Consider the following 22,497-nt stretch of genomic DNA (forward strand, 5'->3'; position numbering starts at 1 on the left):
TGAGGCTACATACGAGTCTTAGTCCTGGCACGCATCCAACCCTCCTGCACGCGTCAGTGATGACCAGAAGGCAGAGAGAACTCGCGCAACTCTGTCGGGCGGGGGCGGGGCCTGCGATGGCCCCCGCCCACCGTCCTCTGGTCTCGACCCTGGAGTGGATGCGCCAGCCTGACGCACTGAGGCTCCGCAGCCAATCGGGAAACGCGAAGCAGTTTTAAATGAAGACGGCGGGTGAACAAGTAGTCAGCTTTTGGGTCTGCCAGGTGGTCGTCGTACGTTCTATGTTGAAGATGTGGCGGGTGAAAAAAGTGAACCTTAGCCTGTCGCTTTCGCCCCAGCCGGTGAGTGGGAGAGCTTCAGGGAAAGAGACAGCTGGATCGAGCCTGGGGGCGGTGGGCGTGTGGGGTGTTTTGCTGGCCCTGACGCATCGGCGCTACTGGGGTAGGTGCCTCTTATTGCCCTTTGAGCTTCTTAAGGCGGGAGGAAAAGGGTGGGGGCTGGTAGAGTCCAGGCTTCCTCACACTGTTTTCTTTCATTCTCAGGGAAAACCAGCTATGAGAACTCCTCTCCGAGAACTTAACTTGCACCCCGGAGCCCTCACCAGCTCTGGAAAAGGGCCCCCGATGGGCCACTCGCTGACCCCATCACTGTGCAAACTGGAGCTGCAGGTGAGATTTGCCTGACCAGCTTCTCGACTGGGCTCTTTGCCAAAGCCGAGAGCTCAGAGGAACAGAGGGCCAGAGCTGGAACGTAATTAATAATGTTAATGAAGTCTTCTACCTCAGTGACATCCGTTTACAGCTATTCAGGCCATCAGAGAGGTGCCCTAGCGTGGTTAAAGGAAATCCACTGAGAACCTAGGTCTCTATTTTACTGTTAGATTTTTATCACCTCTTTCCCCCATTCAATCTTTACCAAACTACAGAGAAATACTATCACTTTGGTTAGTAGTCTCTCTCTACCATGGGCTCACTTACGCAAAGGTCAGACAGCTGCTAGAATTGAGGCAATATCTATCCATTCTATTATTTTCTCTTTCTAATAATGAGAACCATGTAGTTTACCATATTTTCCCTCTTGCTCTGGTTTCTAGAAAGCTCAGGGTCAAATCTCATCATCAGGTATAGCTACTGTTACTCCTTGAAATAGGAAGATTTGCTTCTTTTTTCTTTTTTGATCATGATTTTGTATTTCATTAACCTGAACAATTGACCTATGGATCTGTCTACCTGTTCATTTTCATGCAGTCTGAATTATTTTTGGAAGGAGATAGGATATAAATAAAGTAGGTTAGAGGAGGAAAGGAGAATATGTAAAAACAGATGATAGCCTGAGTAACAATGTATGAAGGTAGCAGATTTTCTTTAAAAGAAATCTAACACCTACTGTCCAATAGAATTTTCTGGGATGATGGAAATGTCTGATTATCTGTGCAGTGCGATTTGGTAGCTATTAGTTAGGTGGCTGTTGAGCACTTGAAAGGTGGCTAACATGACTGAGGAACTAAGTTTTTAGTTGTATTTAATTTTAATTTAAATGATGACGTGTGGATAGTGGTTACCATATTAGACAGTACAGCTTAGGTAGGAAAGAAATAAGTACTAAGTGGGAACTGATTTTCACAGAGCTTATAGAATTTAACCATAGCCATTTAAAAATCATAGTGGGAATTTAAGACTCTCTACCCCCTTAACTAGAGGGCTTGCTACCTCCTGATATAGTTAGAAAAGAGTTTTTTTGCTTTTTACAATTTTGGTTATTTATATAAAAGATGTTTATTGTTTGAAATATTTGAAAAATATATAAATAATAAGAAAGAAAATATGATTGTTATCTTCAATAACTATCATATTTAAAAATTCTTCCTTGCATCTCTTTATGTGTGACTATCTATTTGTATGTGTTTATATATGCACACATCCATATTTTATCAAGGCAATTTTTCCCCTTTCCTTTCCCTCTCTCTCTCTCTTTCCTTAGCTTCACTTTTTTTAGCTTCACTCTCTAATTTGCCCTTCCTCTGGAATTAATCTCACTCACACAAGCCCTGCTCTTCCCAATTCATTTTAATATCCTGATGTGTACCTTTCCATTTTTTTCTCTGTGTTCTTAATAATATGCAAACATACAAAATTATTTCATTGCTCGATCCCAATATACAGTCAATTCTCATTATTTGTAGTAGTTATGTCCTATAAAGTCTCTGTGAATACTTAATTAGCAAATACTGGACTACTGCTCCTTGGGGAAATACAGGATTATGGTCCTGCAAGCTTCTGATCAAACATTTTTCATTAGCCAATCAATACATAACCTTATTTTATACATATTTCTGTTTTAAAACACTTTATTTAATATATATTGTTGATTCACTAACATGGAACTCATAGTCAACAGCACTTATGCCTTAATGAAGCTTATCTAATGCACATAAGGCACATCACAGCTTTCTTGCACTTTGGAACACTAGCCAGCACTTCAGCACTATGTTTGGGGGCCATTTAAAATAGGGAGATCACCAACAAAAAGCAAAAAAATGCAACAACAATGGCACTAAACAGATCACAAAAAGGATGATTGTTTACAGTATGACAACTAAAAAAGAAAGCAAAAAAATGTCACCTTGTTCAGCTTCAGCTGGCGGTGCGTGTTTCAGGTGATTCATATTTTTGCTACTCTGCATATCCACAGATGACCAAAAGTGCTGCAAGTATTGATTTTGGGGTTACAAATAAATTTTAGTGAGTAGGCAAATTCACAAATACTGAATCCACAAATAATGAGGATCGACTGTATACATTTCTCTGCATGTTGCTTTTCTCATTTAACAATGTGGTACAAATCCCTCCATGTCAACAAAAAGCACAAAAATGGGAAAATCTTGACCCTTACTAGGTGGTGTAGAACTAATCCATAAGATGCTATGGTACACATGAATCATAATTTATTCATAAATGGTCATTTGTGTTTTTATTTTTTTGCTTCTACAAACAATGCTAATTTATAAATATCTTTGTATTAGGTACTGATACTTTTATTTCGACAAGATACAGTTTCAGGAGTAGGATTGTTGGGTTGAAGGGAAGATGTTTTTAATTGTAATAAATTTTGCCAGATTGCTATCTAAAATAGCTATTTCTCCAGCATTATATAAGGATATCCATTTCTGCACATCACCTCCTCCGGTAGTTGTTAGAGATCTTTAAAATTTCAGCCAGTATGATGTGGAATCTTATTGTTACTTTAATTTGCATTTTCCTGACTCCCAGTGAGTGTATCTTTTATATGGGCGTGTGGGGTGTTTTGCTGGCCCTGACGCATCGGCGCTACTGGGGTAGGTGCCTCTTATTGCCCTTTGAGCTTCTTAAGGCGGGAGGAAAAGGGTGGGGGCTGGTAGAGTCCAGGCTTCCTCACACTGTTTTCTTTCATTCTCAGGGAAAACCAGCTATGAGAACTCCTCTCCGAGAACTTAACTTGCACCCCGATGCCCTCACCAGCTCTGGAAAAGGGCCCCCGATGGGCTACTCGCTGACCCCATCACTGTGCAAACTGGAGCTGCAGGTGAGATTTGCCTGACCAGCTTCTCGACTGGGCTCTTTGCCAAAGCCGAGAGCTCAGAGGAACAGAGGGCCAGAGCTGGAACGTAATTAATAATGTTAATGAAGTCTTCTACCTCAGTGACATCCGTTTACAGCTATTCAGGCCATCAGAGAGGTGCCCTAGCGTGGTTAAAGGAAATCCACTGAGAACCTAGGTCTCTATTTTACTGTTAGATTTTTATCACCTCTTTCCCCCATTCAATCTTTACCAAACTACAGAGAAATACTATCACTTTGGTTAGTAGTCTCTCTCTACCATGGGCTCACTTACGCAAAGGTCAGACAGCTGCTAGAATTGAGGCAATATCTATCCATTCTATTATTTTCTCTTTCTAATAATGAGAACCATGTAGTTTACCATATTTTCCCTCTTGCTCTGGTTTCTAGAAAGCTCAGGGTCAAATCTCATCATCAGGTATAGCTACTGTTACTCCTTGAAATAGGAAGATTTGCTTCTTTTTTCTTTTTTGATCATGATTTTGTATTTCATTAACCTGAACAATTGACCTATGGATCTGTCTACCTGTTCATTTTCATGCAGTCTGAATTATTTTTGGAAGGAGATAGGATATAAATAAAGTAGGTTAGAGGAGGAAAGGAGAATATGTAAAAACAGATGATAGCCTGAGTAACAATGTATGAAGGTAGCAGATTTTCTTTAAAAGAAATCTAACACCTACTGTCCAATAGAATTTTCTGGGATGATGGAAATGTCTGATTATCTGTGCAGTGCGATTTGGTAGCTATTAGTTAGGTGGCTGTTGAGCACTTGAAAGGTGGCTAACATGACTGAGGAACTAAGTTTTTAGTTGTATTTAATTTTAATTTAAATGATGACGTGTGGATAGTGGTTACCATATTAGACAGTACAGCTTAGGTAGGAAAGAAATAAGTACTAAGTGGGAACTGATTTTCACAGAGCTTATAGAATTTAACCATAGCCATTTAAAAATCATAGTGGGAATTTAAGACTCTCTACCCCCTTAACTAGAGGGCTTGCTACCTCCTGATATAGTTAGAAAAGAGTTTTTTTGCTTTTTACAATTTTGGTTATTTATATAAAAGATGTTTATTGTTTGAAATATTTGAAAAATATATAAATAATAAGAAAGAAAATATGATTGTTATCTTCAATAACTATCATATTTAAAAATTCTTCCTTGCATCTCTTTATGTGTGACTATCTATTTGTATGTGTTTATATATGCACACATCCATATTTTATCAAGGCAATTTTTCCCCTTTCCTTTCCCTCTCTCTCTCTCTTTCCTTAGCTTCACTTTTTTTAGCTTCACTCTCTAATTTGCCCTTCCTCTGGAATTAATCTCACTCACACAAGCCCTGCTCTTCCCAATTCATTTTAATATCCTGATGTGTACCTTTCCATTTTTTTCTCTGTGTTCTTAATAATATGCAAACATACAAAATTATTTCATTGCTCGATCCCAATATACAGTCAATTCTCATTATTTGTAGTAGTTATGTCCTATAAAGTCTCTGTGAATACTTAATTAGCAAATACTGGACTACTGCTCCTTGGGGAAATACAGGATTATGGTCCTGCAAGCTTCTGATCAAACATTTTTCATTAGCCAATCAATACATAACCTTATTTTATACATATTTCTGTTTTAAAACACTTTATTTAATATATATTGTTGATTCACTAACATGGAACTCATAGTCAACAGCACTTATGCCTTAATGAAGCTTATCTAATGCACATAAGGCACATCACAGCTTTCTTGCACTTTGGAACACTAGCCAGCACTTCAGCACTATGTTTGGGGGCCATTTAAAATAGGGAGATCACCAACAAAAAGCAAAAAAATGCAACAACAATGGCACTAAACAGATCACAAAAAGGATGATTGTTTACAGTATGACAACTAAAAAAGAAAGCAAAAAAATGTCACCTTGTTCAGCTTCAGCTGGCGGTGCGTGTTTCAGGTGATTCATATTTTTGCTACTCTGCATATCCACAGATGACCAAAAGTGCTGCAAGTATTGATTTTGGGGTTACAAATAAATTTTAGTGAGTAGGCAAATTCACAAATACTGAATCCACAAATAATGAGGATCGACTGTATACATTTCTCTGCATGTTGCTTTTCTCATTTAACAATGTGGTACAAATCCCTCCATGTCAACAAAAAGCACAAAAATGGGAAAATCATGACCCTTACTAGGTGGTGTAGAACTAATCCATAAGATGCTATGGTACACATGAATCATAATTTATTCATAAATGGTCATTTGTGTGTTTTTTATTTTTGCTTCTACAAACAATGCTAACTTATAAATATCTTTGTATTAGGTACTGATACTTTTATTTCGACAAGATACAGTTTCAGGAGTAGGATTGTTGGGTTGAAGGGAAGATGTTTTTAATTGTAATAAATTTTGCCAGATTGCTATCTAAAATAGCTATTTCTCCAGCATTATATAAGGATATCCATTTCTGCACATCACCTCCTCCGGTAGTTGTTAGAGATCTTTAAAATTTCAGCCAGTATGATGTGGAATCTTATTGTTACTTTAATTTGCATTTTCCTGACTCCCAGTGAGTGTATCTTTTATATGTGTGTTGGTTATTTGGATTTGCTCTTTTGTGAAGTGTTTATTTATATTATTGGCTCATTTTTCTATTGAATTGTTACTCTTTTTATAAATGTCATTTTATAAGTGTTCTTTGTCTATTATAGTCATCCTTTGTCATGCTTTCTAGCTAGTTTATAATTTTCTTTTGATTTTTATCTTTAATTCAGGGATTATTTAAGAGTGGTTCTTAATTTCCAAGTGCTTAAAAACTTTTTTCTGTCACCTTTTAAATTTATTTTCTTGTATTATGATCAGACTGTAATTTATTTTCTTTATAGCCAAGTATAGGATCAATTTTTCTAAGTGTTCCATGAACATATGATAAAAGCGTATTTACTGTTCAAAGGATATCACATTCTATTTATTTCCATCAACAGATAGTTAATTACTCTGTCCTTGCATGTTTTTTAGTCTGCCAGATCTGTTGAGTTTTGACAGAGGTGTTTTAAAGTGATTTTTAAAAAAATTGTGGTAAGATAGACATAACATAAAATCTACTATCTTAACCATTTTTAAATGCACTGTTCAATAGCGTTAACTTTATTCACATTGTTGTGCAGCCATTCTCCAGAACTCTTTCTATCTTATAAATCTGAAACTATACTCATTAAACGACTTTCTATTTCTTCCCTCCCCAAGCTCCTGGCAACTACCTTTCTACTTTTTGTCTCTATGAATTTGACTACTCTAGGAAACTCATATGAAAGGAATCATATGATATTTATTATTTTGTGACTGGCTTACTTCACTTAGCATAATGTCTTCAAAATTCATTCATGTTGTAGCATGTGTCAGAATTTCCTTCCTTTTTAAGGCTGAATAATATTCTATTGTATGTATATATACCACATTGTGTTTATCCATTCATCTGTCAATGGACACTTACTTAGGTTGCTTCCACCTTATGGCTATTGTGACTAATGCCACAATGCACATAGGCGTACGAATATCTATTCTGGAGCCTACTTTCAGTTCTTTTGGGTATATACTCAAAAGTGGAATTGCTTGATCATACGGTAATTCTATTTTTTATATTTCGAAGAACTGCCATACTGTTTTTCATAGCAGTTGCACCATATTACATGCCTAGCAACAGTGTACAAGGGTTCCAATTTCTCCATATCCCCACCAACACTTGTTATTTTCTATTTTTTTTTTTTTTTTTAACAGTAGAAAAGAAAAGTTTTATTAGAAGGGAAAGTACACTTCCAGATGTGGAAGCGGGCCTGAGCAAGAGAAGCATGGCTCAAAAAGGCGACTATTTTTTTTTAATAGTGGCCATCCTAATGGGTGTGAGAAGTTGTCTCATTATATTTTCTATTTGCATTTCCTTAAAGATTATGATGTTGAGCATCTTTTCATGTGCTTATTGGTCATTTGTATATTTTCTTTGGAGAAATATCTATTCAAGTAGTTTGCCTATTTTTAAGTTGGGTTATTTTGTTGTTGTTGAGTTGTAGGAGTTCTTTATATATTCATAAAACTTTATCAGTTTTATGATTTGCAAATATTTTGTCCTAAAGAGATTTTTTTAAAGGAATAAATAGGAGTTGATAAACACTGCAAAGACTTTAAGGTACACTTTTCATCTAAAAGTTTTTGGATTATATATTTAGCTTTTGAATTATTTAGTGTAGACTGATAATTGTTTTTTTATAGTATATATCTTCAATTATGTCTTTTATTATAATAATGCTATAAAGTTACATTCTACCTTGTCTGATATTAATATTGCTGCCTCTGCTCTCTGTTTTCTTTTGTCTGTTGTCTCTTTGCTATCCCCTTTATTTTCTACTTTTCCTTTAGCATTTTGAAAGAAAAACTTCTAAAAATTGATATAAAATACTTGAAAGTACATAACATGCAGCTTAATGAATTTGTATAAAGTACACATCATTGTAACCAATATTCAGGTCAGTAAATAGGACATTGCCAGAATATCAGAAGCTCTTTTTTAGTGCTTGATCGTGTGTTATAAAGTTCCATCCACTACTGTAAATGAGAAATATCATGTAAGTCTGATTCTTTTTTTTTAATAATTGGTCTTTCTACCTAAAGCTTTTAAAATAGTTTAGTCTTCCTTGTAGTTCAGAAATTTTATCTTTTCTTGTATTTTTTCTTGTTAATCCTGCTTGGGACTTGGTGAGCCATTTCAATATGCAAACTCAGGTCTTTCTTTACCTTAGAGAAATTTTCTTTTAATATTTGTTAATCAGTATCTCACCTGTATGTGTTCTCTTTTCTCCTGGAACTTGTTTTAGTTACATGTTAGGTTTATTGCATTTATCTTCCAATTCTTTTAGCTTTTTCTTCAGATTTGCATTTCTTTGTATTTTTATCTTTGCTTTATGATATTTCTTTCATTTGATTGTCTGAGCCAGTAATTCTAGTCTCATCTCTGACCATCTTACTTTCAATTCATTTTACTCTAATTTTTTGTTTAAAAATAATATTTATTATTTCCAGAAAGTCTCTGTGTGTGCGTATGTGTATGTGTGTGTGTTGTATTTGAATCCTTTTATGTAATCATATTTTTTGGTTCAAATTATCGTGTTTTTTCCATCATCTGTATTTTGTTAGGGTCTACCTTTTCTGACTATCTTAGGGTTTGTTCTTTCTCTGGCTACTAGATCCACTTAAGTACATTCATATTTTCCTTTTCTTGTTTATTGAGTTTCAGAACCATCAACCCTATATGCGGTAGAAAGTGCAGTGGTCTTTGTCTCTGTGAAACAGCAGTAGGGACGTTGTGAGTCTCTTATTAGGGCAACAGGAAGAAGTCTTGCCACTCTTCATTCTCTTCTGCTGCAAAGACTAGAGCTCTTTAAGTCTAAGGGGTTGAATGGATTCAACCCATGTATTTAGGATACCCTCAGCTCTTGGAGTCAGGGAGACTAGGGCACTGGCACAGGTTGATGTTGCCTTTTCTCTCTAGGGTCCATGGATCTCTGTAGGCCAAGTGCTCTCTAACTCTGGTTCCCAATAAATCTTGTACCAACTCTAGATTTTGACAGAGCTTGACCTTAGGGACCCCTCCTACCTAAAAGTGGGTTGGAGTTAGCATTGGAAAGAAGTGCGGTTACTTTCAAGCTACTATCCTCTGATTTAGATAAATTATCTCAACCTTGTTTATACTGTAGGCTGGTTCACTTGGAAGAACCCAAAATGGCTTCCCAGCATTTCTTTCCCTGCTGTTGGGTCTTTGTAGCGAGCAACAAGGCTTCACCAAGTTCTTGCCTATGCAGAAGTAATGAGAACTCTTTCTTTTTCTGAGTTTGGACAGTATCCTACACCCATAATTGTATGTTAGGAACCAGAACTGACTACCTTAGTCAATTACTTTTGTTTCCTTTGGCAGGAATGTACCAACAACTCATCTCTACTGGGTTTTGAAAATCCTAAGATGACAGACTCTCCATCAGAACAGTGCAGCCATCCGTCAAAGTGGTTAGAAGCTTGTCAACATGAATCAGATGAGCAGCCCCTAAATCTGATTCCTCAAACCAACTCTACTCCCAAAACGTCTGAGGAAGCAGTAGACCCACTGGACAACAATGTGATTAAAACTATGATCCTTGTACCCTCCTCCCCAGGAGGACAGCAGCAAGACATTACACTTAAAGCCCATTTAGATACTATGGCAGAAATAAACAGTTTCTCTCTAGATAAGCCTTTGAGGCCAGGAGATCTGCTGAGAAAGGGGGAGACACCGTGCATGGAAGACAGCTTTTCAAGAGTTGTTCCCGCTATGCCTGAGAAACCTACATTTCGGAACCCTCCATCCCATCTCTTAGAGTATCCATCAAATTCCTGTTCTGAGCAACAACTACACTGTTCCAGGGAAAACTTGAGGGACAGTAGTTCTGAGGCTGTGCCTGAGGACTTAGTTGCTTCTGAAACTAATGCCATTTTGCCTTCCTCCATGCTCTGTCTTTGCCCTCCAACTGCCTTAGCAGCAGATTTCCTTGTCAGTCATGTGGACCCAGGGGAGGAAACTGTGGAGCACAGAGCTATAGAGGAAGGAGAAATGAACTTTCCCACACTCACTGAGGAGGCTGAATTGGGAGATCAAGCACGTGTCTTAAATATGGAAGATATTCCATCCTCATGCCTGATCCCAAATCCAGGAGAAATGGAATCCCAGGCAGCTCCATGCCCAGCAGTAGAAGATGCTGGTAGGATTCTGAACTCTGATACAGGGCCTTGGATGTCCCCACTGGCCTGGCTGGAAAAAGGTGTAAATACCTCAGTCATGCTAGAAAATCTCCGCCAGAGCTTATCCTTTCCCTCTGTGCTTCGGGATGCTGCAACTGGCACTACCCCTTTCTCTACTTGCTCAGTAGGGACTTGGTTTACCCCTCCAGTGCCACAGGAAAAGAGTACAAACACATCACAGACAGGCCTAGTAGGCACCAAGGACAATACTTCTGAGAGGGAGCATCTCCTATGGGGGTAAGTGTTCCTATATCCTTGTGTCTCCTGGGCTCCATTAAACTGGACCTGTCACTTCCATCCCTTTCCTTGTCTTTTATTTCCTCATGTTCTCTTCCTGATGCAGCCATCCTCCAGATCTGACTGCCTTATCTCGACACGACCTGGAAGATAACCTGATGAACTCTCTTGTCATTCTGGAGGTTCTCTCCCACCAGCTGCAGAACTGGAAGAGCCAGCTGACTATTCCTCACCCAGAAGTTCAGGACAGTAGCACACAGACTGACACAACTGACACCTCTCCCAGTGGGGTAAGAAGATTACTCCCAAAGTATAGAGGATCCCAGTGGGCCCTCTTCCTCAGAATTTAAATTGATAAACTGCCAGAGGGCAAAGGAGACTCCTTAACCACAGATTCATCCTTAGAATATGTTGTAAAAGCTGTGGATCTGGAAAATCCCTTAACGCTGTGAGTACTCACTATACCCCTGGGGTACGTCCACACTTTCCAAGGGAATGCAATCAAGGAAACTTCAAAGGAATCAGTTTCTAGATCTTCATTTTCCAAATGTACTCTACTAATTTTTATTCTTTCCTACTTCCCCATTCTCAATCGCCCTTACTCACTTTACTAAAGAAGAACATATTTACTACATATCCTGAATCTTACATTGTCAAGGGATGGCAATCAAATAACAATAGAAAATATTTGTGTGCATGCTGAGAAAGTGAATGACTGCATTGATCATATTACACATAATTTTTGCATGCTTTCAACAAAATTGAAGGAAGACTTTAATTATGTTAGTGGATCATTAAACATTTTTGATGAAAGTTCACTACGAGACTTTTGGCATATATCTCAAAGGAGATCCTGGAATTGGGTGGTAACATGCCCTTCTCTTCTTCCATTCCCACTTATTCCCATTTATGTAAAGATTTCTCGGTGCTTAAATCTAGAAAGATGGAAAATAGGCATAGAATTTTTGCTGAACCATGTCTTTTTGTAAGAATTATAGTAATCCACAGATACATGAACTAATAAGGGAAGGGGAGCTCCTCCATCAATTTCATTAATAAATGATTATCAATGAAATTTTACTAGGTATTTTTGTGGTTTTATTAAAATTATAATATTATTACAATGATTAGTATACAACTGATGAAAATATTTCTCCATCCAAAAGAAAGTTCGTTTCACTTAAAAGCTTATGGTCAGAGAAATTTAAAAGAAATTTAAATTTAGATGAACTTTTGTTGTGGCAGATATATTGATTAATAACACACTTTAAAGTAGAAGAATATATTACATTATGATAAAATTCTGAGACGAGTAAAAATATAAGTTCAAGGGGAAAGAGAGATGATATAAAATTTCTGACCGTTAAAGAAGAGCTCGTTCATGTGTTTTTTAAAGATATAAAATAGATATTAAATCATTATGGTGTATGTAGTATTTATGCCATTGGATATAGTTGAGTGGTTTAACAGTTTTATTTTAAACTGTCAATATTTATAAAATGGTGGGAATTACAGTCATTGTAACAATTTAAACTTAAGGATACTCAGTCTTTCAAAATTATTGTAGCAGATATGAGAGGAAAACAGTTTAAAGACCAATGTCCTAGAGGACTCCAGCTGTGATAACAAAGGCTGAGAAAGGAAGGGAATGGTGTTTGGGGAAGGAATTGAGAGCCTCAGTATTGCGGCTGTTGAGGTTAATAGGTGGCTGCTGCTGAGAAAAGATGTTCTCTAAATGCCCAAAGACCTCCTTTGGGTTGACAATATCCTCAAATAATGATTTTACCTTTTGCCCAAATCCTGGAAACCATAGTCTCATCATTCCTCTAGCTTCTCAATTTCTCTCCTGTGTTTTCTTATTTTTGTATCCTTTCCTCTTGTCCTTGACCTCATTCTCCAGCCCTGAGTCGGTCTTGTACCTCTTTCCTTGAAGCTTGCCAAATCCCTTGGAGGCCACTGAAGCAGAACCAAAGAGGGGAAATGACAGCACCTTCAGCCATTCCCCATCACAGTGCCATGCCCTTGCCGCTTGGATGCCTCCTTCACACTAATCTCATCACCTGCCTGACTGCCCAGCTCTGAACAATGTGTGTGCCTTGTCCAGGGCTCATGGGGTGCTCCGTGCTTTACTGCACGATGCAGTAGGGAATGATGACTGTTTTGCTGGGGAAGGGAGTGATGAACTCCAAGAGATCTGCCTCCTCAAATCCAGGCTGCTGTATCATCGTGACTCAGCAGTGCTGCTCCCGCGGTTGTTTTTTTCCCAGATGAGGGCTGCCTTTCAGCAGTCAAGAAGGCTCCCCACTTTTCTCCCAGAACTTTAAAATCTTTCCATAGCTCTGCTGCCTTTGAGATCATATGTATCTATATAGCACACTAAGATTTTTGTCTGCCCCAAGATAATGAATGGTAGGAGAATAAGAAAATAAAAATGACTAATAAATATTTGAGAATGTTACTGGTAATCAGAGCAATGCCAATTGAAACAATGAGATGTTATGTTCTTCTGACAAAATAGCAAAGAATAAAATAGATCATGCTGGTAAGCATTTTCTTATTGTCAATAAGATATAAGTTAGTTCAACCTTTTTTAAGGCAGTTTAAGTAAGACCCTTAAAGCAGTTCAAACTTTTGACCCAGTAACTCCACTTCTAGGGATATATTCTAAGGGGGGCGGGGGAGTTATGCATAAACATGGTAACTTTAAAAAAAAATGAAAAAATAAAATAATAGTATGTCCATAAGATGGGATATTCTGCAGTCATTTAAAAGTATGTTTATAAAGATTTTAATAACATGGGAAAATAAGTTTAACATAAGTTCAAGGTTTTTAAAGAAAGGAAATCAGAATTCAGATAACCTCTAAGAGGCTTAGAGGTGAGGTAAAATATCAGCAGTTAAATATGTGTGTTATTTCACTTTAATAGGTCCCTCTATTAGCAGATGTCCCAGTTTCAAGCTCTTCCAATGAGGAGAGTAAATATGAATTCAGGGCTAAATAACATTAGTATAATAAAATTAAGTAACAAAAACAGGACCTCACATTTATGTATATATTATAACCTAAATTGTGATTTTTCTTAGGCATTACTGTCTTTCATCAAATCTAAGATACTGTCAATATTAAGATGCGTCCCAATTCAGTGGTGTTAAAATGTAAAAAGATAATCATCTTAGAATTTACTGAATATGGCAAATCCCTCTAGTAAGGAAATCTGTGGTGTGGAAGTATATTGAAATGTCTTGGGGCAGGTGCTATACTGTTGGTTAAGAATCACTGTTCTAGGTAGTGAAATCAGTAATTTCTTTTTCTATTTCATTCATTTCTGTATTTCTAAAATTTTACAATAAGCACATATCCTTATAATTTAAAAAAAGTATTTTTAAAAGGAAATTTTTATCTACCTCTGGATTTTTTTTCTGACTTGGCTTCATTGAGCTGTGAGCCTTGCTCCTGTTTTTTTTTTATTTTTTAATTTTTTAATTTTTTTAATCCCCTGCCCCCTTTCCTCTCCTGACCTACGGATGTTGGCCTTGCTCCTGTTTTTAATAGGAAAGGCTCCTGTATCTCAGTGGGTGGGAGGGGGAATGAGGTGCCGGTAGTGTGTGCCGCCTATGCAAAAGGAACAACTCTGTTTCTCTGGCTAGATAAGTAAGAAATCTCAGCATCTTCTGGAGAGCCAAGAGGTTGGACAGGCCCTGCTGCAGGCCAGAAATGTCCTGGTAAGTGTTGATTGACCTTATACCATGTCTGGGTCTCCTGTGAAGATCAAGAATAGAGAATCCTAGATGGTTAGCAGATGGTGGTACTCAGCTGTGATAGCGAAGGGAGGTCTCCAAACCTTTGTTAAGAACATCTCTTTTTTATTGGAGCTTGAAACTGGGGTCAGTGGCTTTTTTCCCTAGTATCCCTGCTTATTTCCTGCTTCGTGACTTTATTTACCTAGCCTAACCATCTTTCCTTCTATAGCAATCATGGGCGCTGGTCTCTAAAGAGCTGATATCCTTGCTTCACTTATCTCTGTTGCACCTAGAGGAAGATAAAACTACTGTGAGTCAGGAGGTAAGCAGCATGAAGATGACAGTGGAGGCCTCTGGTGGGACTGAAAGCTGAAAAAATAAAGAAACTATCTGATTCTTACTTTGTAGTCTCGGCGTGCAGAAACCTTGATCTCCTGCTGTTTTGATGTGTTGAAGAAATTGAAGGCAAGGCTCCAGAGCCTTAAAGCAGAAAGGGAAGAGGCAAAACACAGAGAGGAAATGGCCCTCAGAGGCAAGGATGCGGTAAGGTGTCAGGCTTTTATTCCTGGATTTGGGAGGTCTCTTCCTCAGGGTTCCTACAGGAAAACAAATTCACTTGAGACACAGATTGGTGGCCTTAGAACTGCCTGCCCTGGTGAATAACAAACTAAACTATGTGTGTGGTAGACAGTTTTGGCTTTTTGTGCTTTTTCCCTCCTCTGCCTACCGTGTCCTCACAATTCCTTCCCTAAACAGGCAGAGACAGTGCTAGAGGCTTTCTGTGCACATGCCAGCCAGCGCATCAGCCAGCTGAAACAGGACCTGGCATGCATGGGGGAATTCAGAGGCCTCTTGAAGGAGACCCAGACGCAACTGGTAATTTTAGGGCATTTCCTTTCCTGAGATCCATGCTGATACACTGGGAAGATGGTCATATACCCCCACTTTGCTTCATCCAGAGGGAAGGGGGGCCCCTCCACAGTTGCTCCTTCTCGTACAGGTAGGCCTTCATACTGAGAAAGAAGAATTGGCTCAGCAGACAGTGAGTCTTATTTCAGTCTTGCAACAGGATTGGATTTCCATGCAACTGGATGTGAGTATTTGGGGCCATCATGCTACTTCACTCACAGCCAGCCCTATTAGGAGCCTTGCCCCAAGAGTGCTCAACTGACCTGCTTGCTTCCCCTGGTAGTATATAACATGGACGGCTTTGCTGAGCCGGTCTCGACAACTCACAGAGAAACTCACAGCCAAGAGACAGCAGACCCTGCAGGAACGTGATACTGCAATTGAGGAAAAACAGCAGGTACAAATTAGGAGTGGAGACTGCTGAGGCCTGGTTTCCTCCGTCCTCTCTGTAGAAGGTCTTTCTAATGAGTGGTATCACTAGCCTCTTACTCTGGGACCTGTCATCTTTCTACCCTGTGGGTTTAGAGACCAGTCAGGTCTCTTAACTGTAAGGTGGCCTTAGGCCCAGTTGTCTCCTTTGCCCTTCAGCACCTTCACCTTTTTCTGTTTCTACTTTTTCCTGAGGATCAGCCTTATTGGCTGCAGTGTTGCTGCCCAGGAGCAAAGAGGTTCACTATTCTGTCCAGATAGAGGAGCTGGACTAAGTCCTGGGATTCTTGATTCAGGAAAAACTGTGGGAGAAAAACTATTATTTCTTTCTAGGTTTCCAGGGAGCTGGAACGAGTCTCTACCCAGTTAGAGGACTGCAAAGGCCAAATAGGACAATTGGAGTTGGAAAACAGTCGCCTAGCAGCAGGTGTGTGTGCATGCATGCACTCAAGCAGTTGTGCCCTGCTAAGACTTGGGGTGTGGCAGTAGAGCAAGCAAGTGCTCTAGAGCACTTTTAGAGCAGAAGTGTGGGGAGGTTCTGGCTTGGTGATCACATGGTATCATTAGGATACTTTTGGTCTAGATCTCCAGGCTCAACTGCAGATTCTTGCCAGCATGCAGAGTCAGCTAGAAGAGCTACAGAGTCAGCATGCTCACTGTACCCAGGACCTGGCCACGAAGGATGAGTTGCTCTGCCAGCTTACCCAGAGCAATGAAGAGCAGGCTACTCAGTGAGTTCCTATCAAGTTATTGTGGCAGTAGGTGCCCAGGATATAGGACCAGTGGGATCTAATATAAGGTGTCTGGCAGATGGCAAAAGGAAGAGATGGCACTAAAACACATGCAGGCAAAGCTGCAGCAACAACATGCTGTCCTGGCCAAGGAGGTGCAGGACCTGAAGGAGACACTGGAGGTAAGAAATGTGGCTTGAATCTGGGAAGCTGGCAGGAGTGAAACTTCTACCTGATGGTATTCAGGAGAGGTTTCAGACTATGGACTAGTAAAAGCCTCTGTTCCCAGGGCTTTACTATTTCCCACTTAGGTTCATCTTTTCCCCCTCCCTTTCTTGCTCCTTCCCTTTCTTCCTTCTCCTGTCTCTCCAGTTTGCAGACCAAGAGAATCAGGTTGCTCACCTGGAGCTGGGCCAGGTTGAGTGTCAGTTGAAAACCACACTGGAAGTGCTCCGGGAGCGCAGCTTGCAGTGTGAGGACCTCAGGGACACCGTAGAGAACCTGAAGTAAGATCTCTACCTTTCTGTGCTTCCCCTCTATAAGTGCTAAGCTTTCCCAGGAACACTTCTAGAAGCTAAAGTCTCCAAGGAGGGTATTGTGACAGAGTCCAAGAGCCTTTTGTTTCCCTCTTTAAATGCAGTTCTGTGTAGAGATTCGGGAGAGGTGACTGGGGAGAGGTGTTCAGAGAAGGTCACCTGATCTTTGCTGTCTTATCTGTTCCTTCCTTATTTCAGGGCTCAACTGGCTAGCACCATAGCAGAGAACCAGAAGAAAGACCTGGAGAAGACACGCCAGTATTCCCAAGAGCTCAGAGGGCTGACTAAGCAACTACAGAGCCTGACCCTCTTTCTACAGACAAAACTAAAGGAGAAGGTGGGATCTCGGGGTTCCTTCTCCTCCCTTTCAATCATATCTTTGAACTAAGATGGTTTTATTTTTTTTCCTTCTCAATCTGTATACCTCTTATTTCCTTTTGTTGCCTTACTGCACTAGTTAGAACTTTCGCTACAATGTTGAAAAAGAGTGGTGAGAGGGGACAGCCTTGCCTTGTACCTGATCTTGGAGAGAGAGCTTTGAGTTTCTCTCCGTTAAGTATGATGTTAGCTGTAGGGTGTTTTTTGTAGATATTCTTTATCAAGTTGAAGAAGTTTTCCTCTATTTTCCAATTGTATCTTTATTGTATAGAATGGTTTTCCTAAGACACTACTTTTGTTCTATCTCTGTGACCTTCAGTGACTTTCAGTTGCCTACGGAATAACCTCTTTGGCCTATCACTGAAACTTTTCTTCATCTATTTCCTACCTCCCTATTATGAACACTTTACTCCAGCTAGACTGTCTATACACTACACTTGTGTCCCATCTACATTTAAACCCAGACTCGGGCTGTTACCATATCCACCTCTTCTGTCTTCAAACTCGAAATACCTTTTCTTTTCCTATTAAAATACTCCCTAGTTCACCTTCTCTCTGAAATGTTCCCAGATCACATGGACTTATTAATCTCCTACTATATTCCTCATGAACTTACTCTCCTTTTGTGCTTGTATTGCTTTTCTTTGGATGTCTGGTCTCTTCAACTAGACTGTGTTTAAAGAAATTTAGTCTTACTTCTTCGACTTCTCTACAGTGCACACTAAATGGTCGATATTTTTCAGAATACAGAGTCAATTAGCTTATTCAATAGTTAAAGGTACAACCAAGATGCTGAAGTCTGGAAGTGCTTATGATCTGACCCTCTTCCCCAGTGTGTACTGAGCACAGGAAATGTGAAAGAATCCACAGTCTTACAGGGAAGATATACAGATGTAAACTTGTCATCCTGACATGTGATCATGATAGAGATCTGAATGTATGATCACTGTGGGAGCACAGAGAAAGGAGCATCAGTTCTATCTCTGAGCATTAGGCTCTCTTCTCAAAGCAGGTAATCCTTGGGCAGTCTTAGGCTTAGAAGTTTGTCGGGGGTGGGTATATAGGAAGGCCCACCAAGCAGAGGGAACAGTATACGAAAGCCATAAAGGCACTATGTGTACTTTCTTGTAACGTCAGCCTTGTAACAAGACCTGGGGTAGGTGATGGGACTACAGGTGAACAAGGCAAGGCCCTGCTTATATGGAATGTGGCAAGCTTGGGGACTGAGAAGTAGCACTTTATGATTGGAGTGGAGGGGCTATATGGGGCAAGGATGACAAGGAGACAAAGCTGGAGAAGTAGGCAGGAGGCCAGATTTTGAAGCCTTGAACTAATGACAATTGTAGATAGGGTAGAGAGGAGGGGATGAATTGGATAAATCCAATACATATTTAGGAAGTAGAAGAGAACCTGGTGACCAATTTGGTGTAGGAGTAAGGTGGGAGAGTGAATAATGATTTCTAGATTGCTTCAAAGATGGTGACACTTTCTAGAACTGGAGTTGGCAAACTTTTGCTATAATGTGAAATAAAATCAATATTTTCAGCTTTGTGAGCTATGTGGTCTCTGTTTCAACTATTCGCCTTTGCCTTTGTAGCTCAAGAGCAGCCATAGACAGTATGTAAATGAATGGGTGTGGCTGTATTCTAATAAAACTTTATTTACAAAAATAGGTGGCAGGCCAGATTTGAACCACAGGCTGTAACTTGCTGCCCCCTTCTCTGGGATGATAAATATAAGAGAAACAGATTTTTGGTGGGGTGGGACAGGGAAAATGGTGAGTTCAGCTTTATACCTCCTAAATTTCAGGTGAACTATGGTGCATTCTGGTAGATACTTCACAGGCAGTTGAGCCTCTGGGTCTGGAGATAGGGAAAAATCCAGATGAGAGAGACAGATTGAAGGGTCATCCATGTGGAAATAGAATTTTTGTGGAGCTTCCCAGGCAAGGCCACCTGGGGAGTGTAAAAAGAGCCAAGGATTAACCAGAAGTAGCCCCACAGTTAAGGAAGGACCTCTGCTTAGAGAGTAGAAATAGCCAGAAAGGTATGAGGCCTGCTTATGAAGGAGAGAGAATCATGTCCCAGAAGCTAAGAAAAGGAAGTTTCTAAAGAACATGGACGTTGATTATCAAATAGGTTAGATAAAGTTAAGAGGTGAAAAGTGTTCATTGCATTTGAAAGTAAGGATGGTATTGGTGAACCAAATAACAAGAATTTTGGTGAACTGGTGGGACAGAAGTCTGAGGATAGTGGGCTATGGAGTCAATGGATGGTGAGAATTTTAGGCAAGAAGTGTAGGTTTTTCTTTCTTTCTTTCTTTTTTCTCCTTTTTTAATGGAAGGGAAAGAAAAGGTAACTAAAGGGAATTTAAGGTAAGAAGTTTTTTTTGTTTGTTTTTTTGTTTTTAATTGTTGAGAGAGCATTAAGTTCAGGGAAGGGAGCTAATGGAGAAGTTGAAGATAGAGAAGAAAGGTAAGAGATAGAACAGCATTCCAGAGGACATGGCTGGTAAGTACCTGGGTGTTCAGGGAAATCACTAATTCTGAAAAGCAGCTGATGTTTTTTATTCATTTGCCCTTAGGCTGAACCAGAGACCCTCCTGAAAAGCACAGCCTGTGCTCCTGCCCAGGAACACCCTCTATCCACGGATAGCACCTTCTTGGGAAGCATCTCGACAGCAGTGGCAGACAAAGGTTAAAGGCCCTGGAATATAGGAGTGGGAAAATTGTGACCCTCTTGATATCTTCAGCTGTTAAAGATACTCACCCACACACCTCTCTCTCCATGGTTTCCATTATGGCAGACCCCTGACTGGGTCACCAAAGGGGTCCTCTACCATAATTGGTTTTTGTTTCAGAGCCAGAATCACCTCCCATGTCCTTGCTTGGAAGTGACAAGAGTGCTTTCACCCGAGTAGCATCAATGGCTTCCCTTCAGCCTACAGGTTAGAATGGGCTCCAGGGATCCCGCCTCATTTCTAGATCAGGTAGTGAGGATAAAGACTAAAGCAGTGAGATGTGCTTTGCTCTAAAAACCTAAATTCTACTTGGGCTCATTATATTTCTGCCTTTTGGGACCTGTAATGTTCCAGACATTCAAATCCTATGGGCGGGGAACATGGATAAGAGTTGTGGAAATGATGGCTACACAACTCCTTCCTTCCAGATCTAAAGGGCTCTATCTCTATCTAGGACTTTCTCTTTCAGAGATCCCAGATATGGAGAAGAGCCTGGCAGAAATGAGTACTATCACTCTGGAGCTTCAGAGCCTGTGTTCCTTGTTGCAAGGGTCTAAAGAAGAAGCCGTCAGGAGTATGCAACAAAAGATGTGAGTGGAGTACAGTTCTGGTGAGAGAGGTCAGCCCCTTATATCAAGGGCCCAGCCAGTCCCTGAGAGGACAGGAATAATGCTGAATTCTTCTTTCTCCTAGTTGTGATCTGCAGGCTAGGCTGCAGGCCCAGGAAGAACAGCATCAGGAAGCCCTGAAGGCAAAGGAAGCAGACATAGAGAAGCTGAACCAGGCCTTGTGCTTGCGCTACAAGGTGAAGGAGGGGCCTAGAAGTGGGACAGTGAAAAACTGGGGCAGCTATACTGGCCCACTGGGAGCCACTGTCTCTCCAGGAATCTGGGTGGTGGGGATTTTCCAACTACTGCCCTAGTTTCACCCTTCCTAGGGTCAGACATTTCACATGTTTAGGAATCAGCTATGGGCTGACCCATCTCCCAGGCCAATTGAGAAGTCGGGAACTCTAGCAGAACTCTTAACACTGAAATGTGCCTTGCCTGATGTAGCCCTAGAGGAAATGGAGTGTTATCAATAGGTAGCACCTGGGCTGAGCATGGGTCAGGCACTAAATCCCATTTCCTGGCAAGGGCTGCAAAGAAGCCAGCTCTCTGTGCCTTCTTACCTCCTTTTCCCTCACAGAATGAAAAGGAGCTCCAGGAAGTGATACAGCAACAGAATGAGAAGATTCTAGAACAGATAGACAAGAGTGGCGAGCTCATAGTATGTTCATCATGATGCCTGGCCTTCTGCCTTTTGTGTCCTGGTAGCTAGAATCCCAAATATGAGAATTGGATCTCCCGGCCTTGTTTACCACATGAGATAGAAGGATGGAGAGGACCTTTGAGGGCTACTGGATACTTCTCCATTCTCATCCCCAGAGTCTTAGAGAGGAGGTGACCCAGCTTACCCGCTCACTTCGGCGTGCGGAGACAGAGACTAAGGTGCTCCAAGAGACCCTGGCAGGTCAGCTGGACCCCAACTCTCAGCCCATGGTTACTAACTGGATCCAGGAAAAAGTGTGGCTCTCCCAGGAGGTGACTCAGAATTAATAGAGGAGGTAAGCAGCTGGCGGGAATCCTAGACTGCGCTCCTACTGATCTAGATATATTTATAGGTGGACAAACTGAGGGTGATGTTCCTGGAAATGAAAAATGAGAAGGCAAAACTCACAGTCAAGTTCCAGAGCCATGTAAGAATGCCCATTCCATTCTGGGGCCATTTCTCCGTGCCACTAGCAAGTGCTCTGCCATATTTTCCTTGTTCCAGATGCTATGCCGTTCTTTTAAGCATAAGACTTATGCAACCTATTTGCTTTCTAGAGAAATATCCTGGAGGAGAATCTTCGGCGTTCTGACAAGGAGTTAAAGAAACTAGACGACATCGTTCAGCACATTTATGAGGTAAAGGAGGGAGTGGATACAACTAAGGCACCTGATATAAGGCCTGGCCCCAGGAGGTACTGATGAGCATAGCTCTGGTTCTCGGCCTGTGCGTGTGTGGTCTGTTCTAACTCACTATTACAGGTTTCTCTGTGGCTTCCATTTTCTGCCCTATAACTCAGTGGTGCTTCCTGGGGTTGTGACCCTGAGCTGCCTTTTCTGCCTCTCTTCCAGACTCTGTTGTCCATCCCAGAGGTCGTGAGGGGTTGCAAGGAGCTTCAAGGATTGCTGGAATTTCTGAGCTAAGAAACTAAAAGCTGGAATCTGTTTCATCTCTTTTTATCTGCAATACTCCCTTACCCCAATACCAGGCCCAATTGGCATAGAGCCGGCTAGGTTAAATGCTATTTAAATAAAGTATATTTAATGTATTTCTTCAGACTCACTGAATCTT

The 22,497-nt window shown here is 40.4% G+C and overlaps 1 protein-coding gene across 3 annotated transcripts; it reads left to right on the forward strand.

The window, feature by feature from the left end:
- The first annotated feature begins 181 nt into the window (after window positions 1-181).
- Window positions 182-22,474, forward strand: SPAG5 (sperm associated antigen 5). Of its 3 annotated transcripts, none has more exons than XM_011359971.2 (24): window positions 182-341; window positions 543-668; window positions 9,559-10,652; window positions 10,759-10,942; window positions 14,301-14,375; window positions 14,623-14,715; window positions 14,802-14,936; window positions 15,150-15,269; window positions 15,394-15,486; window positions 15,586-15,699; window positions 16,065-16,158; window positions 16,315-16,462; window positions 16,542-16,644; window positions 16,835-16,968; window positions 17,197-17,335; window positions 19,960-20,071; window positions 20,236-20,322; window positions 20,585-20,705; window positions 20,809-20,920; window positions 21,304-21,384; window positions 21,543-21,698; window positions 21,779-21,853; window positions 21,984-22,064; window positions 22,278-22,474. In XM_011359971.2, the coding sequence occupies exons 1-24, from the start codon at window positions 219-221 to the stop codon at window positions 22,347-22,349; spliced, it is 3,672 nt and encodes a 1,223-aa protein (XP_011358273.1). In that variant the 5' UTR covers window positions 182-218; the 3' UTR covers window positions 22,350-22,474. The 3 variants fall into 3 exon arrangements, with proteins under 3 accessions (XP_011358273.1, XP_011358271.1, XP_011358272.1); XM_011359969.2 differs by lacking the exon at window positions 543-668 and adding an exon at window positions 3,436-3,561 and having other exon boundaries at window positions 197-341; window positions 20,570-20,705; XM_011359970.2 differs by lacking the exon at window positions 543-668 and adding an exon at window positions 3,436-3,561 and having other exon boundaries at window positions 197-341.
- The last annotated feature ends 23 nt before the right edge of the window (window positions 22,475-22,497 follow it).

This window comes from Pteropus vampyrus, unplaced genomic scaffold, assembly GCF_000151845.1.
Source record: "Pteropus vampyrus isolate Shadow unplaced genomic scaffold, Pvam_2.0 Scaffold50, whole genome shotgun sequence".
Lineage (NCBI taxonomy): Eukaryota > Metazoa > Chordata > Mammalia > Chiroptera > Pteropodidae > Pteropus > Pteropus vampyrus.

Excerpts from the sequence above, each read along its gene's own strand:
- SPAG5 (XM_011359969.2), top strand. The coding sequence starts at position 219 with ATGAAGACGGCGGGTGAACAAGTAGTCAGCTTTTGGGTCTGCCAGGTG. Across the intron at positions 10,653-10,758 it reads AGGGAGCATCTCCTATGGGG|CCATCCTCCAGATCTGACTG; the intron begins GTAAGTGTTCCT and ends TTCCTGATGCAG. Across the intron at positions 22,065-22,277 it reads TCGTTCAGCACATTTATGAG|ACTCTGTTGTCCATCCCAGA; the intron begins GTAAAGGAGGGA and ends CCTCTCTTCCAG.